We start from the raw sequence: 27,396 nt of genomic DNA, 5'->3' as shown, positions 1-27,396 counted from the left end.
AGACCACAGTCTCCAGCATTCCAATTTCTACAATAATTATTCTGTCATGATGAGAGCAGAAGAGTGCCAACTCAGACAGAAAGCCTTTCATACTTGGTTTAAAAGGATGAGGGTGAGAGAGATAAGTAACAGGATATGCTCTCCACATATGAAAGCAACCTCAGAGCAAATCAGACTTTAAAATTACCAGTAACAAAATAAATAACATTTTAGTATCATACATAAAACAGAAACTAGATGGGAAAAGCTATCCACCCATTTTACAGTCACATACACTGTGCTCTTTCACTCTGAATATCTCATAGGAAATGATTAACTCCATTATTATGAACATATTGCAGCCTTTTGCACATGCTCCAGCAAATAGCCATTAGCATTATGATGCAAAGGTGATTGCATAGCATCTATCTCTTAGCCTTTATTCACTGAACATTTCAATATATCTGGTTTATTTGTAAAATTACTGTCTCCCATGTTTAAGATGCAGCTTAGGCTTGCTTTGCAGAACACCTATGACTTCCCACTAAACTCAGTGTACTTCTATAACCTTTCTTGTTACAGATAAAAACATAATTCAGTGTTGACTCTAACACAAACAGGATCATTATGTTTAGAGAGTGTTCCAAAGCCTGCTATCCTAGCAATCTATGACATATAAATAATGCAAGACCTCTTCTTTCTCCAAATGACTTCAGTTCAAGCGGAGACTCAGAAAGATGGAAGCCCAAATTTATACTGCCATTACAAAATTCAATCTATTTCTGGTTCTCCAATTGAATTATGACTCAGGCTTCCACTATTTTCTGCACCAACCCACATGCTCCTAACCCATGCAGAAAAGAATCCTATTTGTGAATATCCCTGAGCTTTATTATTATTATATTAAAATTGCAGCAAATCCCAACTAATCTGAAAAGCTTCATGTTTGCTTTTAAAGGAAAGTAAGGTAGAAAATGGGCCTTATTTCCCTCCCCCCTGACCTTTGAACCACAACCTCCTCGCCACTAAAGCGTTCAACACCTCATTTAATCTCTCCTCGCTGCATTGGCACAGCACTGCAAAAAGAAAAGGGAAAAAAATAATCTGGGGACTTCATCAATTTTTCATGAATTTTCATTTAGGCCAAAGCCCCCTGTACCAGTGGTCGATAGATCAAGCTGCTGTCACATATTTAACACCTGGAGCTACAGCTGCTCTCCCTGGGGGCTGCCGCTGACTCCGGCTGGATCAGAGGCAGCCCTGGCCAGCGTGGGGACCCCGGCGCTCCTTCCCCGCTCGCATGTGGCGCCCCAGTTCTCCCAGATGAAATCCTAGCTACACTCACTGCTGCAAATGTGTTTCCTGATATTCCCACTGGAAAACTCCACCACGCAGCTTCGATCGCCTCAACTGGTGGTGCATTGTTAAAAAAAATGTGCTTTTATTTTTAAGACTTCTGGCGTCCGAATACGAAAGCAGTTTGGTGAAAGATGAAGCTGTTTCAAGCTTACTTCACCTTCTAAATTCTCCCATGAAAATCTGAACATCAACGTAAATCTAATAATTGTTCAATTCCAATTAAAAAATTCTAATGGACAAAACCAAAAGAAAGCTGTTTTACTCTTTTAAATACAACTCTTCACAGAGGTTTTAGGCTAGAACATCTGTTTTTAATGATTTAACCATAAAACAGAAACACTACATGAGAATTTTGCCACGTATAATTTGGAAGACTTTTTTGACTGGTATCGTTAGGATTATTTTTTCCTTCTGAGGAAGTTCATACAGAAGATTTAATCTGCATGAAGCACACCATGAATTAATGCATTAAAACAATAAATAGAATAAGTCATATCAACCCTAAACTGTGCCTTCAGATAATAACTCTTTCTATAAAATACCAACTATTTCTTCTTAAATGTCTACAGGAATGAAGATATTCTAAATTAAAAGCAAAAGTATTCTAAAAGCAATTTTAATATATCAATGATTGTTTTTTAACTTTATAAATCACAGTTCTTCACTGTTTTACTGTCATGGACAATTTTTTCTGAGGCTATACATCAGTACAAAAATACCTGCCCTGGACTGTATGCATGTTCTCTGAAGAGGCATGGATTTAGAATAACTTATGTATAGATAAGGTTTACCCCTGTATAGGGGCTAGTAGCTAAATTCATGTTTGGGAAAGGTGTATACAGTTACTCAAAAAAAAGAGCTTAGGAATTTCAGCAACTTGAAGACACTCACTCCAAAAAAAAAACCCAAAAGGGCAAAATAACTGTGTTAAAGATGGTTTGAACCACTCTGTGTCCCAGCTGAATTTAACTTCTATCTTTACACATAAATATGGATAAATCAGAAGACTTTCAATCCCACTGCTTTTGTGACATGGAGGAAGTAAAGAAAAAAAATAAAAGAAAATTAATCATAATTAACACTGTTCATCATATTAATGCATAAGCACAAACACATCTAACATATCTATAACATATATATAAACCAAACAGATATTTCTTCATAAACCATTCAAAAGTTGCAAGGGCACAGTATTAGCCACTGCCAATTCCATAAGCAAAGTAAAACAACTACCATATCTTACTCTAAAACAGCACTTTTAAGCATTTTAAACCTGTAAAAACCATCAGTTTGCCCCTCATGGCACTATCTGAGGCCACCTACAGTCAGATAATAATCCAGAACCCTGTTGACAGCAAAGGACAAGAGTCCTGTTTCTGGTGATTAAAACAGCTTGGCTTGGTGTGGAAAGAAGAGTTTTCAACACCGTGACAGCGAGCACGAGTCAGACCAGATCATGTGCAGCCCCATGGACAGGACTGCAGCATCCAGGCGACTCAACAGCTTTCCAGCAGGAGTTGAGGACAGGAGAATGGGAACTCACTGTTGACAGCCTGTCACCAGGAACTCATTTCCCAAGCATGCAAACAGGCTGCTACAGACCTGCCCATCTTCTTCAGCTCAGAAATGCTGACACTAAACAAACAAGAGACTCCAACTTTCCCCTGAAAGTCACTTGAAAATTTTACTTATGACCAAAAATTATCTCAAACCCAAGCAAAAACTGTAGTTTTGCTTTCATCTTCCAAAGGATGCCTTTGATAAACACCAAGCACTGCCATGTGCTTTTAAAAATCACAGCATAATCTCTAAAATTAGGTAAACAAGCCCTGTATGTATTATTTACATTTTTTTTCTTTGATAAAGACCTTTCTGTAATCACAAACATGGTACTGTTCAATGAACGATAAAGCACTGTTGAAATGAAATGGGAGAGCCTGCTTTAGACAACTAAACCCTTTAACTGGGGGGTTCAGGAAGCTGAATTTCAAAGCTATGGAAACAGCAAAAGCACAATGTTATTACAAAACCTTTGGCCATGGTTTCAGATACCAGTTTCACATTCACTTTGCTCCTGTTGTAAAATACCTGATGAAGGAGAATAGCTTTATTATTTTTAAAGTTTTCTGCTATTTCTTATATGATTCATGCCTCACCTGCTACCAGCAGTTAAATTCCAAAGACTGGAGATGGTGTAACAAGAGTCTCACAATAGGCAGTGAAGTAAGGATCAGTGAAAACTGACAAGATATACAACACATTTAAATTTCAAAATAATCGGTCGCTTCAATTTTATGACTCAAGGTACAACTGGCACAATCTTTTGAACTTCAACAGGAGATTCTGAATCTCAGTAGGATTACAATAAAGATTTCAAGTGTTTAGGTCTCTCTTTTAGGATTTCTCAACAATTAAAACACATGTATAAAGACACAAATAATCCAGTAAATTTATCTAATAATACTCACCCCGATTTCAGCCTTCTTTAAACTGGTTTCTCCTCAACTCCCAGATACCAACCAAAACTGAAAAACTTTCTGTAATGCATTACTGGCACATTTACTTCTGCTTTCATAGTGTGCCAAAACTGTTTTCATTTTTTGTTTGACATAGTTTTGAATCTAGTTTACAATAGGTGAAATGTAGCAAAAATGTCTGTTCTACTTGGCTTATACTGCCATTTAAATATTTTATAAATGGCATTTTCTGCAATTTCTGAGAAAACAGAAGCCTCAAGATCAACCATATTAGCTATGAAAGTCTGAAGATTGCATTAGAAACAAAGATTTCTCTTCTGTGCTTCCTCCCTTTAAACATACCATCTCCTGTGGACTTAAATCCATTCTTTATCAACTAAGCAGTAAAAATTTGTTCTAAAGCCCTACTTCAAACACATTTTAGGGAAACCACTTTCAGATGAAGAGCTGCGGATGAAAAACTCTAGCCCAGCAAGAAGGGAGCCCTCATAAATCTATTAAAATACAATAATAGGCAAAGATGCACATTCTGAATAAAAAAATCAGTGTTGATTTGACCCATAACTAAGCAGCAAAAAAACCCCATGTGCAACTGATTATATTTTATGTCTGATGAGCCTGTTTGCTGTGAATATAATGAATGTATCTGCTAACTCTACTGGAAGCAGACTACTCATGCCAGGTGGGCTCTGAAAGAGCCCTGTTGACTTCTCTGTTAAGACAAAGAGAATCAATAAAGACCAAGACTGCCCTGGATGATATGAGAAATGGCCAACAATTTCACTTGCCATTCACATAATGAATGAGGCCTGGGTCAAATTTATGATTGAGGAGTATATATTGAGGTTTCTAGCAGTACAGAACATGAGTCACCAAGATGCTGTCTGCTTCTGTTGAGGTAACAGATTATGAGATAAAGAGAAACAGACAGTATACCTTAGATTAAATGATAGGTATTTTTCCACATTAGTTCCAGTATAATCAACTCTAGCCATCATTTAAAAATTAGATTATTCTTCAGAGGAAGATTATCCTTTGTCCATATTTGTGCCAATCATGATTATACTCTGGCTAGAAACTCATTCCAGTATAAATCACTTACTCCGTACAGTCACTGCTATGAATAAAGACATGTTAAAATGCCTTGACTAAGAGCAACAGCTAATGACAAAATGCTGTTATAACAAAGTGCATTTGTTATCTCCCAGGATGCTGGCTGTGTGCAAGTGCTGGGTGACAGCGTAAAAGCCACCATGAAGTTTTACAGAATACAAAACAAATAAAACTACTCACATGCCACTTCCAGAGATGCATTGCGACTCACAGCTTCTCCAAGGTAGTTCCTTGCTACGCAAACATAGCTTCCCTCGTCGGGTTTACTCCTGCGCCCGTGCACGATGCGTAAGAAAAATAAAGATCCGCTGGGCAGCAGCATCCGGTGGGAGCGCGGGTCATCCTTGTCCGTTTCCACCCGCTCGCCGTCCTTGTACCACTCGATGGTGGGGGTCGGCCTGCCCTCTGCTTTGCAGTTCAGAGTAGTTGGCTCGCCTTTAGACACTATCACATCTGAAGGATGCTCAACAATCCGCGGTGGAAAGTCCTCTTGGCGGAGACGGGATCCTAAGGAAAAGAACAAAGGGAAGAGAGAACAATTTATTTGTGCTTTGGGCATCATGAAGGGCTCTCGCAAGTTACTCCTTTAATGTTACAAAAACTCAAAAAAATAGAAAAAGAAAACCTATACAACATCTGAGATTGCTTTGTCTGATATCAGAGACTGTATCAGACACTCCCCTATATAAAAACCTGAGATGGACTAACAGAGATAACCCTCTATAATGTTATCAAACTCATACCAGATGCAGACTGTGCTTAGAGGATCATGTATGACAATTACACATCATGTATGACAATTATTTTTCTGATAATCTATTTACATTTACTTCCTGATCACTGTGCTCCCCTCATAGCTGCTGCTTTCTCATCCTTTCATCTGCCAGATTCAATAGAACATCCAAAACCATGGTATCCTGCCACCCCATTACTTAACAGTTCTTTGCAATTTAACGTGTACACTTTGTATCGCTTTTCTACAAACAGTTCCAGTATGGAAAGAGAACAAGAAAAAAGAAAGCTAAAAGGGAAATCTCAAATGTCAGCTCACTTTAGAAATTTTCAGTTTCAGGATTGCATGTCTACATACATGCACATACGCATAAATACAATATAGGCAAAGAATCATAGAATTGCCTGGGTTGGAAGGAACTTTTAAGCTCATCTGGTTCCAATCCCCTACCATGAGCAAGGACACCTTCCACTAAAACTAGGTTGCTTAGAGCCCAGTGCAACTTTACCTTGAACACTTCCTTCCACATTAAATGGTACAGACAGTCTCCACTCCTGCATATCTGATTAGACTACATGAGCCTGGAAAAATATTTCTGCAACAGTCACGGCAGTTTGTGCCTCAAAAATAATCTTTTCTAGCATGGATCCTGACAAGCCTTTGAGTGGAGTTGCCACAGTGCTTCAATTGGTCTGCACTTCTTAAATACAAGGTAAACCAACCTCTGCAGGTTAGTGAAACATTTGTCTCAATTTTCTGATCAGCAGTTTTGCTGAGTGGTAGAAAAGCAAATGTCTTAATTATAGTCTAGCCTCTACACACTTTAAAATATTTTCAATGCCTCATTTACTGCAAAAGTTATGAGGAAAGTCATAAGGATCCATTCAACAGAGTGAATCCACCTTTGGACTTCTGTTTTACTAACATTCAGGTCATTAAACTAAGGCTTGCCACTGCAGTTAAGTGTTACATTGCTGTTGCACAAATTGGCTCTTTCAGTGGCTTCCAGATGCTATTACCAGAACAGCAGAGAAATCCATAATCTGCAATGCCTGTACATGAAAAAACCCCATAATCTATAGCTAAGCACAGATGAACTTACAGGACATTTGGAAGAAAATGATATATTTTATTCTCATTTCTACTGACAAAAAAATCTAATAGGAGAATCTCCAGCTAAAAAATAACCCTAGTCCATGACCCCATACACAACATCGAAAAATACTGAAATCACCATTAAAGTAAATGACAGCACATGGAATTAAAAAGCCAGCTTCATACTTTGATTAGAAACATTTATATTTATAATACTCCAGACACAACTCTACCAACTTAATTCATTGCTTATTCTCAAAAAGCAAACAAAACCACACCAGTTGTGTTGAGAAATTTCTATTAACAGTATTGGGAAGAAAAGGAAAGTTGAGGTGTTTCTTCAACATGAGAGGGACTTTAGACAGAATAGATACAACTGAATTTTGATAAATACAGGGTAACAAAATTAGTAGCAAGAAACGCAAAACACAAATCCCAAATATTAGTTTGCTTGTACACAAAGATTTGTTGCTAGCGTTCAGAACTCCTAGAAGTATATCCCACACAGACTTACAGGCCATGTTTAAACCTGTGTAAAAAACTTCCTCCCATAAAATGTTTAACCTTATACAAGCCAAATAAAAACCCCTCCTGAGGTCACAATTGATTCTTCTTCTTCAGTACTGATGTTTATCACAAAACTGGTTTTTACTCACTCTATCCTAGTTAAGCAATTTGTGCTCAAGAGAGGGTTGAGATGTGAATGGCCAGGATCATGCCATTGTGCGAGGAGAAAAGTTCAGGAGGTGTTTCAAGGGGGCATCAGACCACACATTCCTGTGATGGCTGGGGACACCTTCAGCTATCCAGGGCTACAAGGAATTCCCCTCATCGTGCACTTAGAGGAGGGGAGAAACAAAGCACACACAAGATCGTTTACAGAGCACACTGAACTCCCTCCTACCAAAGTAAACTGAGCACCAACACACATTCCCAAAGGTTATGCTGATTTAGAAATAACACAGGAAACCAGAAATTTGGCTCCACTGCCTGTCTCTAGACCCTGTCTGCATATCAGAAAGAGACAGACGCAAGTTGTGTTCGAGTCTAGTTTTGATTCTTTCACTATGGTCCCCGCTACAATTCTCTTACAAGTACAGTCTCATTTAGAAAGAACACAAATTCTAATAACCCCATGAGCTGTCTGGGCAGAGGATACTTTTACTGCAGAGCAAGATGCAACCATGACCTTAAGCAGGCAGCTGTGGTGTATACTGGGCTACCCATACAGCTTCCTTTTCTATTCCTCCCTCCAGGATTTCTATTTGGTGCATGCATAGAGCATATGAGCAACCCCTGAGTTTAGGAGCCCTTAAGTCTTTACTATGATAGACTGAAATTACTTCACATGAGCTTTTACATACTGGTGGGCAAAACCAAAATTTCTACAATATTAGAATTGTTGGAGCTATTCCACAGGAGGGTTCCAGTGCCTCACCACCCTCACAGTCAAGAATTTATTCCTAATATCTAATCTAAAGCTACTGTCAGTTTAAATCATACCTCTTTGTCCTTTCACTCCAGGCTCTTGTAAAACATCTCTCTCCAGCTTTCCTTTAGGTTCCCTTCAGGTACTGGAAGGCCACAATTAGATCACCCCAAATCCTTCTCTTCCCCAGGCTGAACAATTCCAACTCTCTTAGCTTTTCCTCACAGCAGAGCTGCTCCGTCCTTCTGATCCCCTCTGGCCTGGCTGCAGCAGGTCCCTGTCCTTGCTGTGCTGGAGCCCAGAGCTGATGCAGCCCTGCAGGTGGGGTCTCAGCAGAGCGGGGCAGAGGGGCAGAATCCCCTCCCTGCCCTGCTGCCCACGGGGCTTGGGATAAGCCCAGGATACATTTGGCTTTTCAGGCTTCCAGCGCTCATGGCCAACTCATGTCCAGCTTAATGGTGTGCTGTGGCATGTTTATGTGTGATTAAATTAAACATCGAATTATCAACTTACATTGCCTAAGATACTGCAATACAATGTTTTGTCACTCTAACAACACAGCTTTCATTTTCAGATACCAGAGCCTGCTAACTACTGACTATTGCTGACCAGATAAATGCTGACTGATGGGAAACACTGTAGTTCTCATAATAACTGGTGACATTATAGATTTCTCATAAACTGTCACTTCATAGGTAAAGAACATTTGCATTCATATTCACCTTTATGTGAATAATTTCTGCAGCAGTCACTGCTAGTGTCTTTTGAGGTCAGGACACTGAGCAGGGGAAGTCCAGCCTCATACTAGAACCAAGCAAAAGGAAACTGCTGGGGGACACATTTTGTCACAAAAAAGCAAAAAGAATGCTCCAGTTACTTGTATGTCCCTGTGCAGCACACATACTGAAATATATTCACCAACATTTCTTACACTCTCCTTCCTGTACTATGAATTTATGTACTTATATATTCCTAATCAAAGTAGGGAAATAAAGTAAGAAAAGTGAGGAAAATTGATCAAAGGAGGAAAAAAAAAAAGTAGCCTGCATATTGTACTTCAGGCATCAACACTCTGCTCTTCAACTACCCTACTTTAACTTAATTCAGATGTGTTGGACAAGACCATCCCTGAGAATCACCTCCAAGACTACTCCTTTGGGAAGCATAAAATACCACAATCACTTGTCCATTTTGACCACTTCAACATCACAGTGCCAGCTAAGTCAGGTTGTCTCTGCAACTACCACTGAGCCTCATGGATTTGCTTTTATATGCTCAGACTTCCTCACAAGTCTCCTCAGGGATCCAGTGTACAATACAGTTGCAGCTACACCGGTAGCATATCAGCAGAAGGCCTAATATTTTTAGTTTAGCCTCACTGATCCTACAGTCAAATAATCCTAAAAAATTAATTGGATGCAATATTTTTTAATAATAAATGAAGTAGATTTGCTGTAGAAACACAGGTGCAAGCAGGAAAGGAGACTAAAGCAAAGAGTCAATACTCTATTACTTTTTGCTGCACTGCATTTCCTCAGAGCCACTATGCAATCCCTGTCCCAGGAGGAATCACAGAATGGTCTGGGTCTCTAAAGATCATCTCATTCCAATCCCTCTGCCAGGACTTGGCCAGCTTGCTCAGAGCTCTGTCCAACTTTTCTGGGATGGGGCATCCACAACTTCTCTGGGTAACCTGTTCCAGTGCCTCACCACCCTCACAGTTGAGAATGACTTCCTGGTATCTAAGCTAAACCCACTCTCTGTCAGTTTGAAGCCATTCCCCCTTGTCCTGTCACTCCATGCCCTTGTAAAGTCTCTTTCCATCTTTCTTGCAGGCTCCCTTCAGGTGGGAAGGCCTGGAAGGCTTCAATTAGGTCATGTGCTCTGTGTCTAGCATACACAAATCCTCACAGAAAAAGGCATTTGGCAATTCACTTTTTAGTCTTCCACTACCTTTCAAAATTTCTAGGAAGAGTCTTTCATTTATTGCACTTCACATTCTTCAGATTTTAATTTTCCTCACATAAAGGCCAAACATTGGTTTAATCTATTAAGCCTACTCTCTAAATAAGCGGCTACAAAGCTAATGGTCTGTCATACCAGAAAGCCAATGGTACCGACTAAATTCAGAGACATTTAACTAATTTCTCAAATCAACAAAACATTCATGGCTACTGGGCCAGTGGTGGTTGAGACAGGCTAGCAAATGCATTGCAACTACTGAACCATTTTAAAGAAAAAACAACATTGCATTAGTTTATATGTTAACACTCTGAGCTGGTATTTCATAATACAATTTCTGAAATGCCTTCATGAACGTCCTCAAAATTCTCTTCCCCCCTCTGACTTTATCAGCACCTGTCACCAATCTGACATCACAATTATTTGCATCTCTCTTTCCCAACTTTTACCTACCTCACTTGCTATATATAAAAAAGCTTTTCCTCAGCTGACCTCCAAGTCTACTAATCCTTTTATAACCTTCCTGAAGGCTCTCATTTTGATTCCTTTAACATTCCAAACACATAGCTTTAATATACTTGGATATTTACCTACTCTCCAATCTGCCTTACTCTTTTCATGCTACTGCTGTGAAAGGGATGCTTAAAATGGGATGTGATGTTTTACATTTTTTCATACATTTGAAATATTTACAGTTCAGGAATTCTAACAGGTCACACTGAACAGGTGTACTGTATATTAAATTTGGAAAGAAAGTGCTGCCAAGAGCAATATAAGTTGTTTCAATAATGGAACTTGAAAGAAACTCGTAATATATCACAGAGTCACAAAATCCTTTAGGTTGGAAAAGACTTCCAGGATAATCAAGTGGCTTTTACCAGCCACCACCCTGTCAACTAGATCATGGTGCCACATCCAATAATTTCTTTAACATCTCTAGGGATGATGACTCCCTCACCCCCCAGGCAGCCCTTCCCAATGTTTAACAACCCATCCTGTAAAGAAATGTCTCCTGTCCAGCCTGAACCTCTTCTGGCACAGCATAAGACAGTGTCCTCTTCTTCTATTGCTGGTTGTCTGGAAGAAGAGACTTGACTCCCACCTGGCTGCACTCTCAGGGAGCTGTAGAGATTCATAAAGCCACCCTGAGCCTCCTTTTCTGCAGGCTAAACAGCCCCATCTCCCTCAGCTGCTCCTCATGTGAGTTATTAGTTATTTCATGCCTCTGATAGCATTTTGAATGCATTCCCTCCAAGAGTTTGCCAACAACACATGTTCTCCCTGAGACAGCGCAAAAGGACTGTTTATCAAGGAGACAAACAGCAAAACTGTAATAGGAAAAAATAAATCTCCTACAACAGAAAGCTATGGATGCAGGAAGAAAAGACCCTGTGTACAATTGATTCTACAGAGAGGACAACTCCAAAATTATATTTAATGCCAAAGAACCTTCTTTTATGCTAGAATCTTGGTTTATTTTCACTGCAACAATTAAGAAAAAATAAAACTGAAAGCAAGGTATTAAAGTTTTAATTAAAAGAATAATGTGCTTTAAATGGATGGACAGCTACAGAAGTGTCTACAGAATCTCTTCTGGCTACATAAGATCTGTCCCATGGCCAGACTCCAGCTCTTTTTTGGACTTGTGCAGTCTCTACAAAGACAATCCCATAGCTACTTAGTTAAATCTACTGAAGGACAGTCACTGTTCATTTTCCCACTTCTTTGCATGCCTCATTTCACAAGAGAAGTACTTATCAGAAACACTTATTGCACACATTTGTTTGATGTAACGAATAAGTCTGTTGCTTTCACTACCCTTTTAGGCATAAAATCGACTAAGGCAAGCTGAGATCTCAAGAAGAGAGCCAGTCAGTCACATCTTAGTTCAAACAAAATATAACATGGAAAAAAAGTCAAGATAATGAGAAAACTCAACTGGAATACAGGCTGGTGCACTGGCACCAGGCTGATTATTCGATATGCATTCCTCTAGGCAAAGTGACATGGCAAGGACGGCATTTTGAAAATTTATACTTTACAGTCTCTCCCCCCTTCTGAGATTTGGCAGATGGGGAAAGGCTCCAGGGATACAACTGTTTCCAAGGTAAGGTTTTTGTTCAAAGCTGTGTCAGCTATGACAAGGTCCTCTGAAAGCTTTTCCTTGAGCAAAATTAATCCATTAAACAACATATCCTAACTTCCCCAGGACATGTGCCTGCAGATAAGTCACCTTTCCTATAGAATGTGTCTGCCAAGAGGGAGAGCAGGAAACGCTGACAAGAGAGATCAATAACTGTCATTAAAAACATTGACCAAATCATACTGGAAGGTTGATTTCATTAAGTTTCCCTTGTATGAAACTGACTTTGCTAAACAAGGTGGAATCAACTCTACTGTTAAAGAAACACTGTTAACAAAATCCCACTTTTTTTTTATTAATGTGGATAATAATCCAGTGCCACAGTATAAGCATCCTTTTCCTTATGTAAAATTATTTCGGGGAAGCATTCCAAAATTGACATAAAGGCTTAATGCAATTTAACTCTAACTTACTTTTCTTCAATTGGTTTCTCATCACGTACAAGTATTTGAGTGTCACATTTCACTTTTTTTGCAGAGCCATACTATACCTTAAAATTTATTTACTGCCTGGGATGGAACAGCATGTTAGGGATGCAGTCAAGAAAGCAGGAGTGAGCACAATAGCCCTTAAAACTGGAATATAGATTCACAGGCGAATGATTAATCTTTTTTCCCCAGGTGAAAAGTGATGTTATAAATACAAGTCACTGCTTCAATGAGAAAGTTACATCGATTTGTTTATTGCAAAGCAGTATGGTTTAGAGTTCAAGTTAAGAAATAAAATATCTACCAGAGCTATGCTCCCTGAAAGATAACAGACAATTATTTGTTTAATAACACCAATGCTTAATAACACACCAGTACCCACACACATACACACAAAAAACCACACAAAAGCCCCAGCAAACCCAAACCAACTTCACTTTTAGGTTCTTTCTCAAAAAAGCTCTAGGTTTTGAAACTAGAATAGTTGCTCCAATTTGACTGTGGATTTTATTAATGTTCACTGACTCCAAATAATGAGATTATAAAAATGACTTGAAGAAGAGAAGAAGATGGGGAGAGAAGGGGAACACTTCCAGCTATGAAAAGCAAAAAGGACAATGTTTATATGTATGTGTGCATATATGTCTCTGTATTTATATGGTGTGTGTAGATACATACCACATCTATATTTACCCAATGTACACACACACACACCTGTAAGTGCCACATGACTTCCAAAAGTCCCTTCTAATCCAAATTATTCTATGATATATACACATCATATAACAAAAGCATCAAAGGAAAAAGAAAAAAACCAGTCTTTTTAATTTTTTATCCAGAAGAACTCAAACACAACAGCTCTTCCCTTGGGAGCCTTTCCAAATCACTCTGGAATTTAACAAAGCAAAGTGTGTGTGCCCAACTCTAAAAACATCTTTCAGCTATTTTCAGGTCAGGGATGGAAGGTAAAAGCAGATATTGCTTACAGACAGCACAGTAATTTATTATACAAGGGGCATGTTATCATGGCACTGGGGAACTGGCAACAGCTCTGAATCAGCCAGGCAAAGGGAAGGCTTGCAGCTTCCCTGATACTACTGGAGAAACCAATGGCTTATTAGAAGCAAGTAAACTTTAATTTTGCATAGAAGAGTTGATAACCACAGGCTCTCTAAAGTCTAAAGCTTTCTATTGATGGATGATAATGACCATCCAAGGCAACGTTAAAAGATACATTAAAGAGCTTTAAAAATGAGCAATTAGAAAAGCACACCCATTTTAACAGTGTTAAGCTAAAACATCTATAAAAAAGCTTTTAAATGACAACCAGGTCCAGATCCCTTCAAGAACCATGAGTCAACTAGTTCTGAAATTAGAATAAAATTTCTAAAATCTATGAAATCAGCCTACATTTGTAAATAAAGGAAGAAGTGATATCTACTATAAGCACAGCAAGCATTTTAACTTTGATGTTCTGAATTTGATCCTGCAGCCGCTATGTTGTCTGCTGACACTGGTCACAAAGATTCCCTGAACCACACCACTAGTGAATGTCTAGGGAATTATAAGTACACAATTTCACAAAGTTCCAAGTAACTGACAGCCAACAAATACTACTTTTGCAGCAAACCTCTCAATACAATTTAAAGTAGTATGACAAAAACTAGTAGTATCAAAAAGTCATTGTAATATCTTGGTTTAGAAATCTACAAATTACATTTTCATGATTTGTCAGAGACTCTCTTTGGAAGCTTCAGCTAGTTTGGAAAACTTTTTCCAGATATCCATGGATGACAATATACATCAAGCTCTGTGAAGAAACGTTCTAATCCTACTTTTTCTAACCCCATATTGAGTAAATAATCTCAAAAGTAAATATGCTCAAAAGTGAAAGGCTTTTGGAATTAGCATGAACTTCTCACAAGGTGTATCTCTCCTACCTGTGTCAACAAAAAAGAATCAGGTGAACAAATACAGGCACTCCAAGACTTAGGGGTATGTTTATAATTGCCCCTTCATTTCACCTTTTGCTAGCTGGCATTTTAAAAACTCATTTAGCCACCCAATGCTTGATAACAAACAACTTCTACAGAAAATTCAGTCACATGTTATTTCTGCCAATATAGGACAGGTTTAGAAATACCTCATATATCCCAAGTACAAAAGATCACAATCTTTATATTGCTGCTATACAGAATGAATTTGTCTTTTTATATGTTTAGAAGTTTGGTGTTGAGGTTTTTTGTTTGCTTGGCTTTCCCATGTTTAAAAAGTAAATATTTTACTGGAAATACTGCATTTTTTTTTGTTTGAACACCAAAATGTCACCAGCTTTTCAATGGATACCACACTGATATCTGAAGGTCATATTATTGACTCTTTGTATAAGGAATTCTCACCACTAATAATGGGAAACTTCACACAAAATTCCAATTTATGCACAAACATCTAAGTGTCCTGACTCTTATTTCTCCTGTTGTATGTATGGCACAATTATATATATAAATATATATATAATGTGAGAGAGCATCTTCTGTTAAGAGAATATTTGGAGCTCCTCTGCCCCAACATCCCCTCCCATGTGTGCATCCCCTCCCAGCCCCCAGAAAAAAAAAACAAAAACCACTTTTCTCCTTGTCCCTTTCCTTTTTGTTATGTCTGCATACATGTTTCACAAATCCTTACTTACCTCATCATGTGTATTTTAAGGTCATTTTTCTGCCTTGTTACTATTATACCTGTAGCTAATAAAATGACTATTTTGTAAATCTAAACCAGTTCATCAACTCGGTTTACAAGGTGAACTTTTTCTCTTCATTCTCCTTTTCAAAAGTCATTCAGTTGTCTGTCCCACTAGATAACAAAACACAATTCTGCAACTTCTGCAGCCAAAATGGGATTTAATGTTCTTGGGCCTGGTGACAAAAAACAAACACTCCAGTATCTGTGCCAACTTACGATTTTTTTTTTTTTTTAAGCAGCCCTCAGTGATTTTTCTCTCACCTTTTCTGTTCCACATATTTACACCCAAAGCTGGCACAAATTAGGGAAGTCTTTCCTAGTACTTTGTGATGAAGGCACAGGTCCAGTGAGAGATTTTATTGGCCCCTGGTGTTAATGGTGAAAGAATGCTTCATTTCAAGGAATATGCATGTCACAAGATTTTTCTGCAGCACTTTTTTACCTTTTCTATATTAAAATGAGGGAGATTTTTTTGAAATAGTAAAGTTGCAGACACTGATTCAGAAACCTCTGTGTTCTATCCTGTTTTTATAGAGATTTCTGTTGATTTTACTAATGGAGCATGGATTACTGATAAACAACCACCTTTCAGAGCTGTGGAATGGCAAGGGGACTGCTGTGACCTTCTGAGAGCTTCTTTCCAACATGTAATGTATTCACTCTGTGTTTTTCTACATCAAACAGCACTTTGCAGAGGCACAGAAATAAGTGTCTGGCAGCAAAGTAGGTGAAACAAACAAAAGTTCCCAGGCACTTCTCAAAGTGTTTACTGTAAGCAAGAAAATTTGTGAAAACAGCAGTAGAGGAAGTAAATAGAAATTACAGAGGAAGTAGAATCCACCTTTTCAGCTGTAACCTTAGACTTCTAAATCACTATACTTAATAAACATAACAAATGCTGTCTAGACAAACTTAGGAAATAAAATGCCATCTTAAACAGTGGTAGGTTGGCCCCAAATTACAGCCAAATCCAGCTGGTCACTCACCACCCTCTCCCATGGGATGGGGAGACAGTAGAAGGAAAGCTTCTTTCAATACACAAGAGACTTGTGTACTGAAATAATGGCAGCTAAAAGGAAAGGAAAACACTGTGGACACAAGCAAAGCAAAAAAGGAGGAATTCATTCACTACTCATCAGCAAACAGATGTCCAGGCACTTCCTGGCAAGCAGGGCCTCAGCATGCAGGACTGTTGCTTGAGAACACAAATGCCAAAACCATCAATGTCCCTCCTTTATCTTCCTTTCCATGAGTTTTTATTGCTGAGCATATGATGACATATGGCACAGAATATCCCTTTGATCATCTTGATTCAGCTGTCCTAGCTCTGCTCCATTCCAACCTCTTGCCAGCCCATGCCTACTACACTTTCTGCTTAGAGGTACAAATCAAAATTTTCAGGAGACAGGATCTTTCTTCCAACAGATAAAAAACCCTCAAACATTATAAAAGAACATTTTCTTCTGAAAAACTAGGTTGCAGTGAATCTATTTCCTCCAAAACATATAAGCATAATGTGAGACACCCTTGTAGATGCCTTTGTCATTTTAGGTTCCAGAAACAGAGAAGTAACATATTTTTATATTTAATATTTCTCTGATTAATAACTAAAGGTCTGCAGCTGCAGCCAACTTCCTAAGTGAAGTAGAATCAAAGTTTCCTTGCCATGAAGGAAAACAAATCAAATATATATGGGAAAATACAAGGAAAAGTTTAAGGTTGACATTACAATTGTGCTCACGGGGAGCATTTGCCAGTGTCTGCACTCTGTCTGTGAATATCATAACACAGCCTTTCTGTGTCACACCTCTGTGTGCATCTGAGGAAGGAAAGAGTGAAAAGTCCTCTTGATTTTTGCTAAGCATCCTTGCACAATTTCCAGAAGATTGTGGCTAAAAAGGGAATGTAACTCCATTCCTTCACAATCCTGGCATATTTGTTAACTATTTTACAGGCATTTTTTTTTTTCCCTTTTGTGTTTTTTCCCATTCAGTGAAAAAACTCAAGCTATTATTTTGAGTCACCTTTCAAAATTAAAAACACCCAAAATATTTATCTTCTAGAGTAAGAAAAATATGCTTAAAATCCAACACTTCAGTTATCAGCCAGTTTTGCACACCTGAGGACATGCCCCAGATCAGGTGTTTCATTTACAGAACTTCTCTTCTGCACACATTTCTCCACTGAAGATCTTAGAGGTGCACACACAAAAACTTTCTTAGTTTTCTCCCACTATTAATGTCATAGCTAAAGTTTGGTCATTAGCCACAATGCTGTGCAACTACATGAAATAAAATATATTGTACCTTATTAAATATGTGAGAAGGAGCCTTGTTAGTGGTAGGCAGCTGTAGAGACCAAGGCAGGACTTCAAAAACTATGCTGCTGGATTTAGGAAGATCAGTTTATTGTAAAACAAAGACAAATCAACTTAATTTCAGCCAAAATCAGCAGCAAGCTTGAGGAAAATGACACAGGTCTAGTGTAACAGTCAACTGTAACTAGCTCGGCTAAAGAGATTTCCATTTCTTGGCGCAGTAACAAATCCTCAGGCAGAGAGGGGCTATAGGGGTGAGATTTTTTCCTCTGTAAGTAACTTAATGAATGAAGTACTAATTAACATTATGGCATTGATAAATGGAGAGAGAGATTAGGGATGTACTCGATATTCAGGCCTTCCCAGATGGACCGTCAAAGCCACATTAATTCCCATCTCATTGGAGCATCTGCTTCTCCCATAATCCATTGCCCCTTGGTACAAACAACACAAACTGTTGTGACTCAATTCGATTTATATCAATCTAATTTCTTTTAATCCAATTTGTATTCCAATCTACTACCTTCTAATCACTTAAATCTTCAGCCTCCATCTGGTAAATTTTCTCTCAAAATTAACCAAGCAGATGCCTCTGCAATTGTCTTCCACAGTCAGGCTAATCATGCCCTGGCAGTGGCCTACAGAGCTCACTGAATAGGTACGTGACTTAGAGCATTGCCCTTCTTATTACAAGCATGGCGATGCAGGAAGGCCATTTTGTCTGTCATTAATTGGTTCATTTGCATAACACTGCCAGGGAAAGATGCCTGGGAAACAAAAGCCAAGAGTGGAAGGCTTCAAGAAGGCAGCATGACATGCTCCTCATTAGTCACATGGTCATTACACTTTGAACCAGCTATTGTTTGAGGTAACAAACCCCAAACTGCATTACAGCTAAATACATAACAAACATCTACACACGATATTGGACTGCATGAGTTTTGGCATTGGTGCCATTGAATATGCAGAGAACACAGTGGCTGTCAAGCAAAATTCCAAGAAAAGTGCAGGACACTGAGAAAATTAGAAAGCACATTGTTTTGCCAAAACTTCCAATCCTTTCTCAAGTAAATTAACTCTCACCATGCTACACCTACACATGCAAACAAAGCCAAATTTGCTGACTACAGAAAACTTCCCAGGACAGCATGAGCCACAGGTTATCCAATACATCATAAGTAGGAGGAGTAAAAGGATGAAGCTAACCTCCTCAGCCAAGGATAGGTAAAATTCTGAGCCCTAAACAAAATGCAGAAAGAAGTGCCACTGCTTTAAAACTGGGCATGTCACTAAGAACACAATGTTAATTTTTCCTCTTGATCAATGCTACATTTCCAAAAAGCTGATGGCATGTTCAGCAAAAAGCAGATTTCATCATTCAGGTGTTCACACAATCATATTCTGCCAAAGTTTGGAAGCTTTTTGAAGTCTGTTACTCAGAATCCTGGGAGAACAGAAAGGAAAACATTCAATGTGGCACTTGTGTTCCCTAAGCAATATTAAGTGAAGAGAAATTATGAAAACACAACAGGCAATAAATAGTGAGGGAAGCATAAGAAAGAACAAACTGGGCCAGTGGAGGAGGAGCAAGAGTAGATTCTCTAATACATATGCAGGAACAAAAGGAGCAAAGAAAACTTCTACTTGGCTCTCAATCCCTTGCATCATGAGCTACATTCTTGTACATTCACAACCATTTATAAAGATCAGCTATTAACAGTCCTCAGATACAGAGAGCTGTAACGCCCTTTCACCATTACAGATTATATTAAAATATCTAAAATTTGTTGCTTCCCATTTTTTAGAACAATATAAATCAGACTAACATGGAAGGGTTAAAAAAAATCTTGCATCATCCAAATTTTCAGTAGCTGAAAAGTCATCTTACCAGAATGATTTGCCTGGAGCTCACTACTGCTTCCTCCCTTCCTCTCAATCTTTCACATCTACACCTGAATAAGAGGTTTCACTTACGAGCTAATAGGTACCTAGTAAATTTTTTATAACCTAGGGATAGCAAACAGTATAAATACAATGGATCCAAGCCAGAGGATGCTGAAGAAGGAAAGGGAGGGTGTGCTTGGTTAAGGAGGGGGTGGAGTGGGCAGTCGTTCTTCCCCTCCCACAAGCTGTCAAGTCCTTCTGTGCACACCCCCTCCCTCATCCCTGCTAAAAACCTTCCTCTCTGCCTGCCATGACAGGTGGTCCAGATTTTCACTTAGAAAATCTGGCCACCCTATGTTTGCAACACCTCCCCACTTAGTATCATCTGTGAATTTAATTAGCATGCAGTTTACCCACTCGTTCAGATTATTAACGAAGATGTTAAACAAGACACAATCCAAATAAAAAGATCCCTGTGGCAAACCAATTGATGCCTTTCTTTACATCAGTTTCTTGCTATCTATTGTAACCCTTTATTTACAGATGTCAAGCAGTGATTTATCTACATGACAGCATGTACAACCAAGAAAATCTAGCTTTTGTTTTCCCAGCTAACAGGTTGTGATACACTGTATATAACAGAATTATACATAATAATTCCCCTTTCCCAAATCCTGTGTCTTATCTACTACACATATAATTTCATCACATTTGGATATGTAGCTCCTTGCTTCTCCTGGTTCATCTGTCACTCCTCAGCCATGTGCACAGAATCATTGCTAAATGATGGTCAGGAAAAATCACACCATTTGTGATCATTTCTAGTGTCAATCTAAAACCAGTCCATGGAAATCTGGCAGAGGGAGACAATCATAAGAAAAAGTAAGAGTGTTAAATACATTGAATCTCCCCCAGTTTTATAACCTGGATTTGAAATGAAAGTTTAGCAGCAGTGGGAACTATGCAAGGAATAAATAAAGCAAAAAAATTAAATTGTTTTTTTTTTTTTTTTTTTATGAAAAGGAACGCAAGAGCACTGCTCTGAGTCACTAGCTTCACTAATGACATTATTACAATTTTACTCATCAGATGAGCAAAACTACACTGGTATGTCTGGGTAATGATGTTTAGGTTTTGAAATTAAAATAAATGTAATAGTGTTTCACCCATAAAGCAAATCACATTTGGGAAAAAGGACAAGAATGGCAAAGAGAACCCTCCATACAACTGAAGACTCACAAGTTGATACCACTTGAACATACCACTGAACATACCACTGAACATACCACTGAAATTACACACATAAATAGGTATATATATATATATTACAGACATACATTTACAGCTTTGCTCATAAACCAAACCCACTCGTAGTTTAAACATTAAGCAGAGTCCTCCCTGCCTTGCAAAAATACTGTGATACATGAAACAAATGAACATTTCAACATCCAAAACCAAATGCAAATACTCTTTAAAGCAGGTGGCCACACGTACCAGAGTTAAAAAAGTCTCTCTGAGCTTGTCTATGGAGTACTTGTTTTTCTTATAGACCTTGTTGCCTGGAGGAGTTGTGGATGCCCCATGCATGGAAGTGCTCAAATCCAGGTTGGATGAACTGAGCAACCTGGTCTGAAGGAAAGCATCCCTGTCGATGGCAGGGATGTTGGAACTGGATGACCTTTAGCATCCCTTCCCACCCAAAACATTCTGTGCTTCTTTTCTGCTGAGCATCATAAAAAATTTGCCTCAAAGCAGTTCCAGTAAACTTAATTGAAACATTAGAGCCTCCCTATGCATGTTACAAAGGGCAAATAGGAGAGCTCTAGCCCTTCCACTGAGCCTTCTAATTGTCATCATAAAGCAAGACAGTCTGATCTTCCAAGGTAATATCACATTACAAGTGGAGAAAATAATTCAAGAAGCACTACAGGTTTCCAAAGTTATCTTATGACAGAATGTAAATAGCCTAAGCAGAGACTAAAATAAATCCACAAGCCTAGAAATTCAGTTTATGCTGAACTAAAAATGAAACTCAAGAAGAGGTCTGTAACCTCCTCTTACTGACCAGCAGCCCCTAAACAAAACGCTCCATACCATACTATCATACACACTGTGTTTTTACAAACTCATGGATAGGAACATAATTTACTTTAAAGACATATTTTGAGCAATATCATACTAATCATAACCTAGCAAAAAGGAGACTACATAACACTGTGAAAATGCTTAGAAAAATACTAAAACAGTAATTTTTGCATGCTAATGTAATTCTCAAGTCAGTTTGCTCACAGATATACACTTAATACCCATGTCTGCAGAAGAATCTAATTTTATATAGCCTGTGTCAAGAGACCTAATGCACTATAATGAATGAAGCACAAGCAGAAATAGTTTTCTTTCATATTACTTAAACAATGCAAACTGACACTTATTTTCAGAACTCAGCTGTTTATGCTTGTTTCAAATAAATCATATGTAACTTTTGTCTGAGTGGAAGCTATCACACTTTTACACACATCATGGTTTACTGTAAACAGGAAAAACCTCAGACACAGGTGACCTATGGCCATATTGTGAGAGTCTTCCACTCTCCAGAACAGACACCACTACACACTAAGCCAGCTCAACCTGAAGATATTGCTGATATTCACAAAAAAAAAAATAAAAGGGCCACCGTGTCTTACCATTAAAATGAGTCAAAGAATCTACAAAGCACCAGTGCCACATCTGCTGCCTCCTCCACACCAAAGAAACAGTTGGTGCTAACGCATGATTAAGAGCTGAGAGGAATGCAACAAAAGTGTATGCAGGTGGCAGAGGTCACTAAGGGACAGTATAAAGAAAGAGAGGGTCAAGTTATTATCTGGAATGCATCCACAGGGCACAGCCATCTTTTAAATCAGTTTTTATAATAGCCATCCCTCTATTGATTTAATAATATCTTTATGCTACGGATTTACTAAGCACACCATGAAGAACTGTATGAAAGACTGAGTTGCAAAACCAGGGCTTGTTTCTTTTCCTTACACAAGGTAAGGAGCATATGTCCTACCTTGAAAGCCTCCATTTGATCTATTCTTAATGTTTTATTAGCCTTGTTTCCTATGAAAAGGCAAAAATTTGTCATCCAAACATCAAGTCTTTCAATTGCAAGTCTTTTGGTAAAATAAAACAAGCAGCCCAAAAATTAAATTTTACTTTTAAATCAAAGTGGTTGATATGCCTCTATGTACATGGCAACTAAAATATTGGGTCTTTTACCTTTAAGCCTAAATTGTTACATACGTAAAGGGGAAATGGAACAGAACATCCACTTAAAAGTATGGTTGCATCACAATGGGCAATGCAAGACTTTTGTAGTATAAGGCCTATGAAGACAAGTTTTCAAGAACAAGTAGGCACTGTAAATTATACAGACATGACAGATTAAATATTTATAGACAGTCTTGTAAAAATACAGAGAAAACTAGCTTATGGTTAATGCTTTATGTACAGGAAGGTGAGAGCAGGCTGGTGCTGGCAAGAGGTAACCTTTCCCAAGTCAAGCCCCTTGGGCATCTAAAAACTAGTTGTAAAAAAAAAAACCTTTTCCTGGTGTATCAGTAATTGCCACTGACTGCTTGTTCCACCACTTGCCTCCCTCCTCCAGAATAAGAGGAATAAGAGCAATAGTTCAAAGAGGCAGAAACAAACAATAAAGGGTCATTTTAGGCCCTAAGGTCAAGCTTTAGGTTTCAGGGTAGGGGAACTTGAAGTAGAAGAATTACAACTTCCCAGTGACCCTGGAAAGGAAGTGACTTAATATTCATGCTGACAGACAAGAAGAAAGGATTCATCATGTGGAATTAGCATTTTCATTGAGGAGCTTGGTTGAGTCTTGTGTTCTACTTTGAAAGAAAGACAACATCTTCACACCAACATTTTACATCTCTCATTTATCAAAACATTGCAGTTTGCTCCTAACTGTCATTAAGTGATGAATAATGAAAGACTTCTTTATTTTTACCTCAGATTAATCATGCAGCCTTTCCATCTCTTCCTACCTGAATGTGTGTTCTGAACATTTAAAAAAAATATTAATTTTTAATTAATGTGGAGTAAAGAAAACCCTAATTAGATTTCAATTATATTGGGAAAAATGATCTCAATTGAAAGGACATCACCCAAATATTTTCACCTCACAAATTTAAAGTTCCACCTTGCACTATAATTTCTCAAGTTGTGTCACATCTGTGCTAATTTCAAGCCATCTCTTATATTACACAAATAAATTATTTTAAAAATCATCCCTCCAATTACCTAACACAGAGAAAAATGGTGTAATAATTAATTGAAACAAGTACAACATGTAGACTTTATAATTACTATCACAAAGTAAAAATACAAAACATTGTACAAGTAATATAATAATGTCTCTAAAAATAATCAAGCCAAGCCAAAACAATGGTTTGCAAATATCTTCCTGTTTCTTTGTGACCTTCCCATAATCTCCATCTTCCTGAAAATATATCAATTATATAACAAATCAAAGCACAGCATCATTACAGTACAACACAACTTTGTTCTCAGTATTAAATGCCTAAAACATTGGCCCTAGAATAATATTTCAAAATACAATGGATTTCTGTGCTTGTAACCAACTGAGAATGAAATCAGCACATTTTCTTTTACTATTAAGCATCTTGATCCATCACCTGTAGACTGATCTCTGGCTTTATTCTGTCAACTTTAAAATTACTTAAATGGCAGCTACTGCCCATTATTGTACCAGAAAGAAGGTTCCACACTGGGTAACATCACACACATAATTCCAGTGCATCACATCCAGTTACTCTTCTCAAAGATTTGTAATCACTACAGCTCTACATTTTAACATTTAACTTTGCATTTCCTTATTGTGTTTCCTCCAGTTTTAGATGTCAAGGTTTAGTTAATACTTGTAATGTTACATCATTATTTTTGTAAGATATAGACACATTTAAAATTTTATTGCTCATCTAAATTATTTTGACCAAAAAAAAAGGATGAAATGTGTAAAAATTTAGTAGAAATCTTTCAAAATAACAACAGCCCTCCTGATTATTTTTTTGTCTCCTCTGGCATATTCTCTTTCAGTTGCTCATAAAACTTCTTCCAAGTTCTCACTAATCTCTTGTCATCACCTTTGAGTTGTCTCTACTTTGCTGACATAGTTTTAAATCATGGGACGTAGAACTCCACATGCTAAAAAGCTAAATTCCACACCACTCCCCCATCTGCAGAAAGCTGGCATAAACTTTCCATTCCATTGAAGCTTCAGCTTCACTCTGTTCTCTTGCAAAGCTGATATAATAGCTTGTCATTTGCAAAAATGCTCTTCCAAGCCACTAGATCACTGACCTCCCATGTTGATCCTTATTACATATGATTTAACTATTGATATTTTTTTTTATTGCAACCCATTTTTTTCCCTAACTCTGTAACAAACTTCCTGAAGTCCTTTTGTATTGATAACTGTAACTTCCCTCTCTTCAGATCTGAGAGCCCAAATCAAAATTTTATTGCTTATTTTAGTGTAAAATTTTCCATTTAACATTATCTTTATGGAGAACATGTCCATCCAGACTAAATTCACACATAACTACCATTAGTCTTTGCTTTTTCCTGCTGCTGCTCCCTAAAGGAAGGGTTATTATCAAAGTCTGCAGAATGTTCTCTTTCAAAGCAAAATTGGTAACTCTGATGATTTTCAAAGGCTACATTAAAATATAATAAAACAAGTAAAATTGTGCCCCAAAATTGAACATGTGATTCTCTTTCTAACAAAAACCAAAGCAAGATGCATTTACTAGCAACATGAATGTAATCTTCACTCTTCTGCTGTTATAAAAAGTGTGACTTCCTTGACCATCTCATGTATCATTTTCCTTTAAAGTTCTCCCCTGGAAGTATTTTCAGACTTAAACTGGCATTAGATACTATTTTCATTAATCTTACTGCTGTTCAAGAATAAGCTGGACAGTTCCTCACAGAAAGAGTGTGGAAACAGAATAGCATCAAATGTTGATGTTTGTGGCACAGCACCATACGCACAGATTTGCTATCCTATGGATCAAAGAAACAAGAATTTCTGTCACTTTGAGACAGGATATCATACATTAGGACAGCTAAAACACAGTGGGAGCTACAAAACAGCGTTCTCTATTTCTGTCATCCTTTTGTTCTCCCTGTGGATAACAACACATTTAATTTGCTTGGATTCTATGCTCATAAATTCTTTCCAAACCACATTCATTTTGTCAGGGTACAGACAGTGCTCCAGCACCTACATGGGCTCCTGAACACATGAGACAGGAGTTCAACTCCAGGCTCTACCATCATTATGATACCTGGAAATATTTCACTAACCTTGGTTTTTCTACTTTTAAAATGCAAATGTGGCCATAACTCTTTTGTGAAGCATTTTGAGATCCACTGATGGAAATTCCATGGAAAAAATAGCATTGTCAGCTTACCAAGGCGTCTTCATGACCTGTGCCCTGCATGCACAGCTGGTTTGCAAGAGTGTGTGACCAATGTCACTGTCCTCCTGCTACACCACTGAACAGTCATAGGCAAGACAAACCTGCAACTTCTTGCTCTGAGCTTTACCCTCTGTCCTTCTGAAATGTCTGGGAACTCCAGGTTTCTAGAGCCATTCAGGGGCAATTCTGGTTTGCCAAGCTGATTTCTCTAATTTTACTTTAGTCATGAAACAGAACTGTTCCATAGTTTCAAACTCATTTTACACGCATCACATAGAAATTCCCAGAGTACTAGTTTTTAATACTATATTATCAGAACCAATTTACATCTTTGGAGGTGCAAAATGCCCATTTGACAATTATATCTATTCACTATTTTTTACATGATATATGCACATATCTAGAATGACACAAAAATTCATTGCTGGATAAGCAAGAGGTTTTTTTTCTCTAAAATGCCAAGAGAAAAACAACATGATAAATCTGGAAGAATATCGAGAATATTGATGCAGCAGATGTAAACTAATTGAGAAATTAAGGTATAAGAAGTTTCAGAGCAGGGTTTACACCAAAAAATAAACCTAGAATTCAATCAGGATCTGCATGTTATATCCCCCCGAATCTAAAGGTATAATACCCCAATTTTTTTCACACAGAATAAGAAAATACTGACAGTATCAACAGTTATTTCATTTACTGAAACAGCTGCTCTGGAAATAATTGCTCTTTTCTTACACTTGAATAAATTGATCAGTTTCACAACTGATTTCAATAGGCATGGATTACTAAGCAGTAGCACTTTGCACTGTATGTTGGTGAAAAACCAAAACAATCTAAGAAGCTTTCCACGCTTTGTCAGAGAAGGGCAAACTTTAGACAAGGTAAGACTTTGCTATATGTTGCCAACAGAAGTGCACTCTCTCCAGCCACAACACATCAGATCATTGGAGGGACTAGAAATATCAACAGGACTTTCCATACTGAAGGACTCACAGGGACTCTGTAATTTATGTCTGCTTACAGGACTGCACATTTGTGCTCCTGGAACCTTTATCAAAACAGTCAAATGTTGCTTTACTGCCTGCATTCTATTTCTCAAACAAACAGCAACAAAAAAAAGGCCATCTAATTACATTTCAAGTGTTCTTAATAATAAACAAGTTGATTTAAAAGCCACAAATAGAATCTGCTGTCATGTGAGAAGTCCCCTCAAAGACAAATAAAGCCCAGCA

The 27,396-nt window shown here is 37.9% G+C and overlaps 1 protein-coding gene across 14 annotated transcripts in view; it reads right to left on the bottom strand.

Moving 5' to 3' along the window:
- Nucleotides 1-27,396, bottom strand: part of ROBO2 (roundabout guidance receptor 2) — a 1,020,426-nt gene that overhangs the window by 387,445 nt on the left and 605,585 nt on the right. For all 14 annotated transcript variants that reach the window (XM_085589808.1, XM_085589815.1, XM_085589834.1 and 11 more), the window contains one exon: nucleotides 5,109-5,435. In XM_085589808.1, coding sequence (XP_085445934.1) covers nucleotides 5,109-5,435 — 327 coding nt within the window. The remainder of the gene's footprint in view (nucleotides 1-5,108; nucleotides 5,436-27,396) is intronic.

The sequence above is a fragment of the Lonchura striata genome, chromosome 1 (assembly GCF_050655825.1).
Source record: "Lonchura striata isolate lonStrDom1 chromosome 1, ASM5065582v1, whole genome shotgun sequence".
In the NCBI taxonomy this organism is placed as follows: domain Eukaryota; kingdom Metazoa; phylum Chordata; class Aves; order Passeriformes; family Estrildidae; genus Lonchura; species Lonchura striata.
Note: the sequence above shows the minus strand (reverse complement) of the source record. Positions and strands in the feature narration are given on the sequence as shown.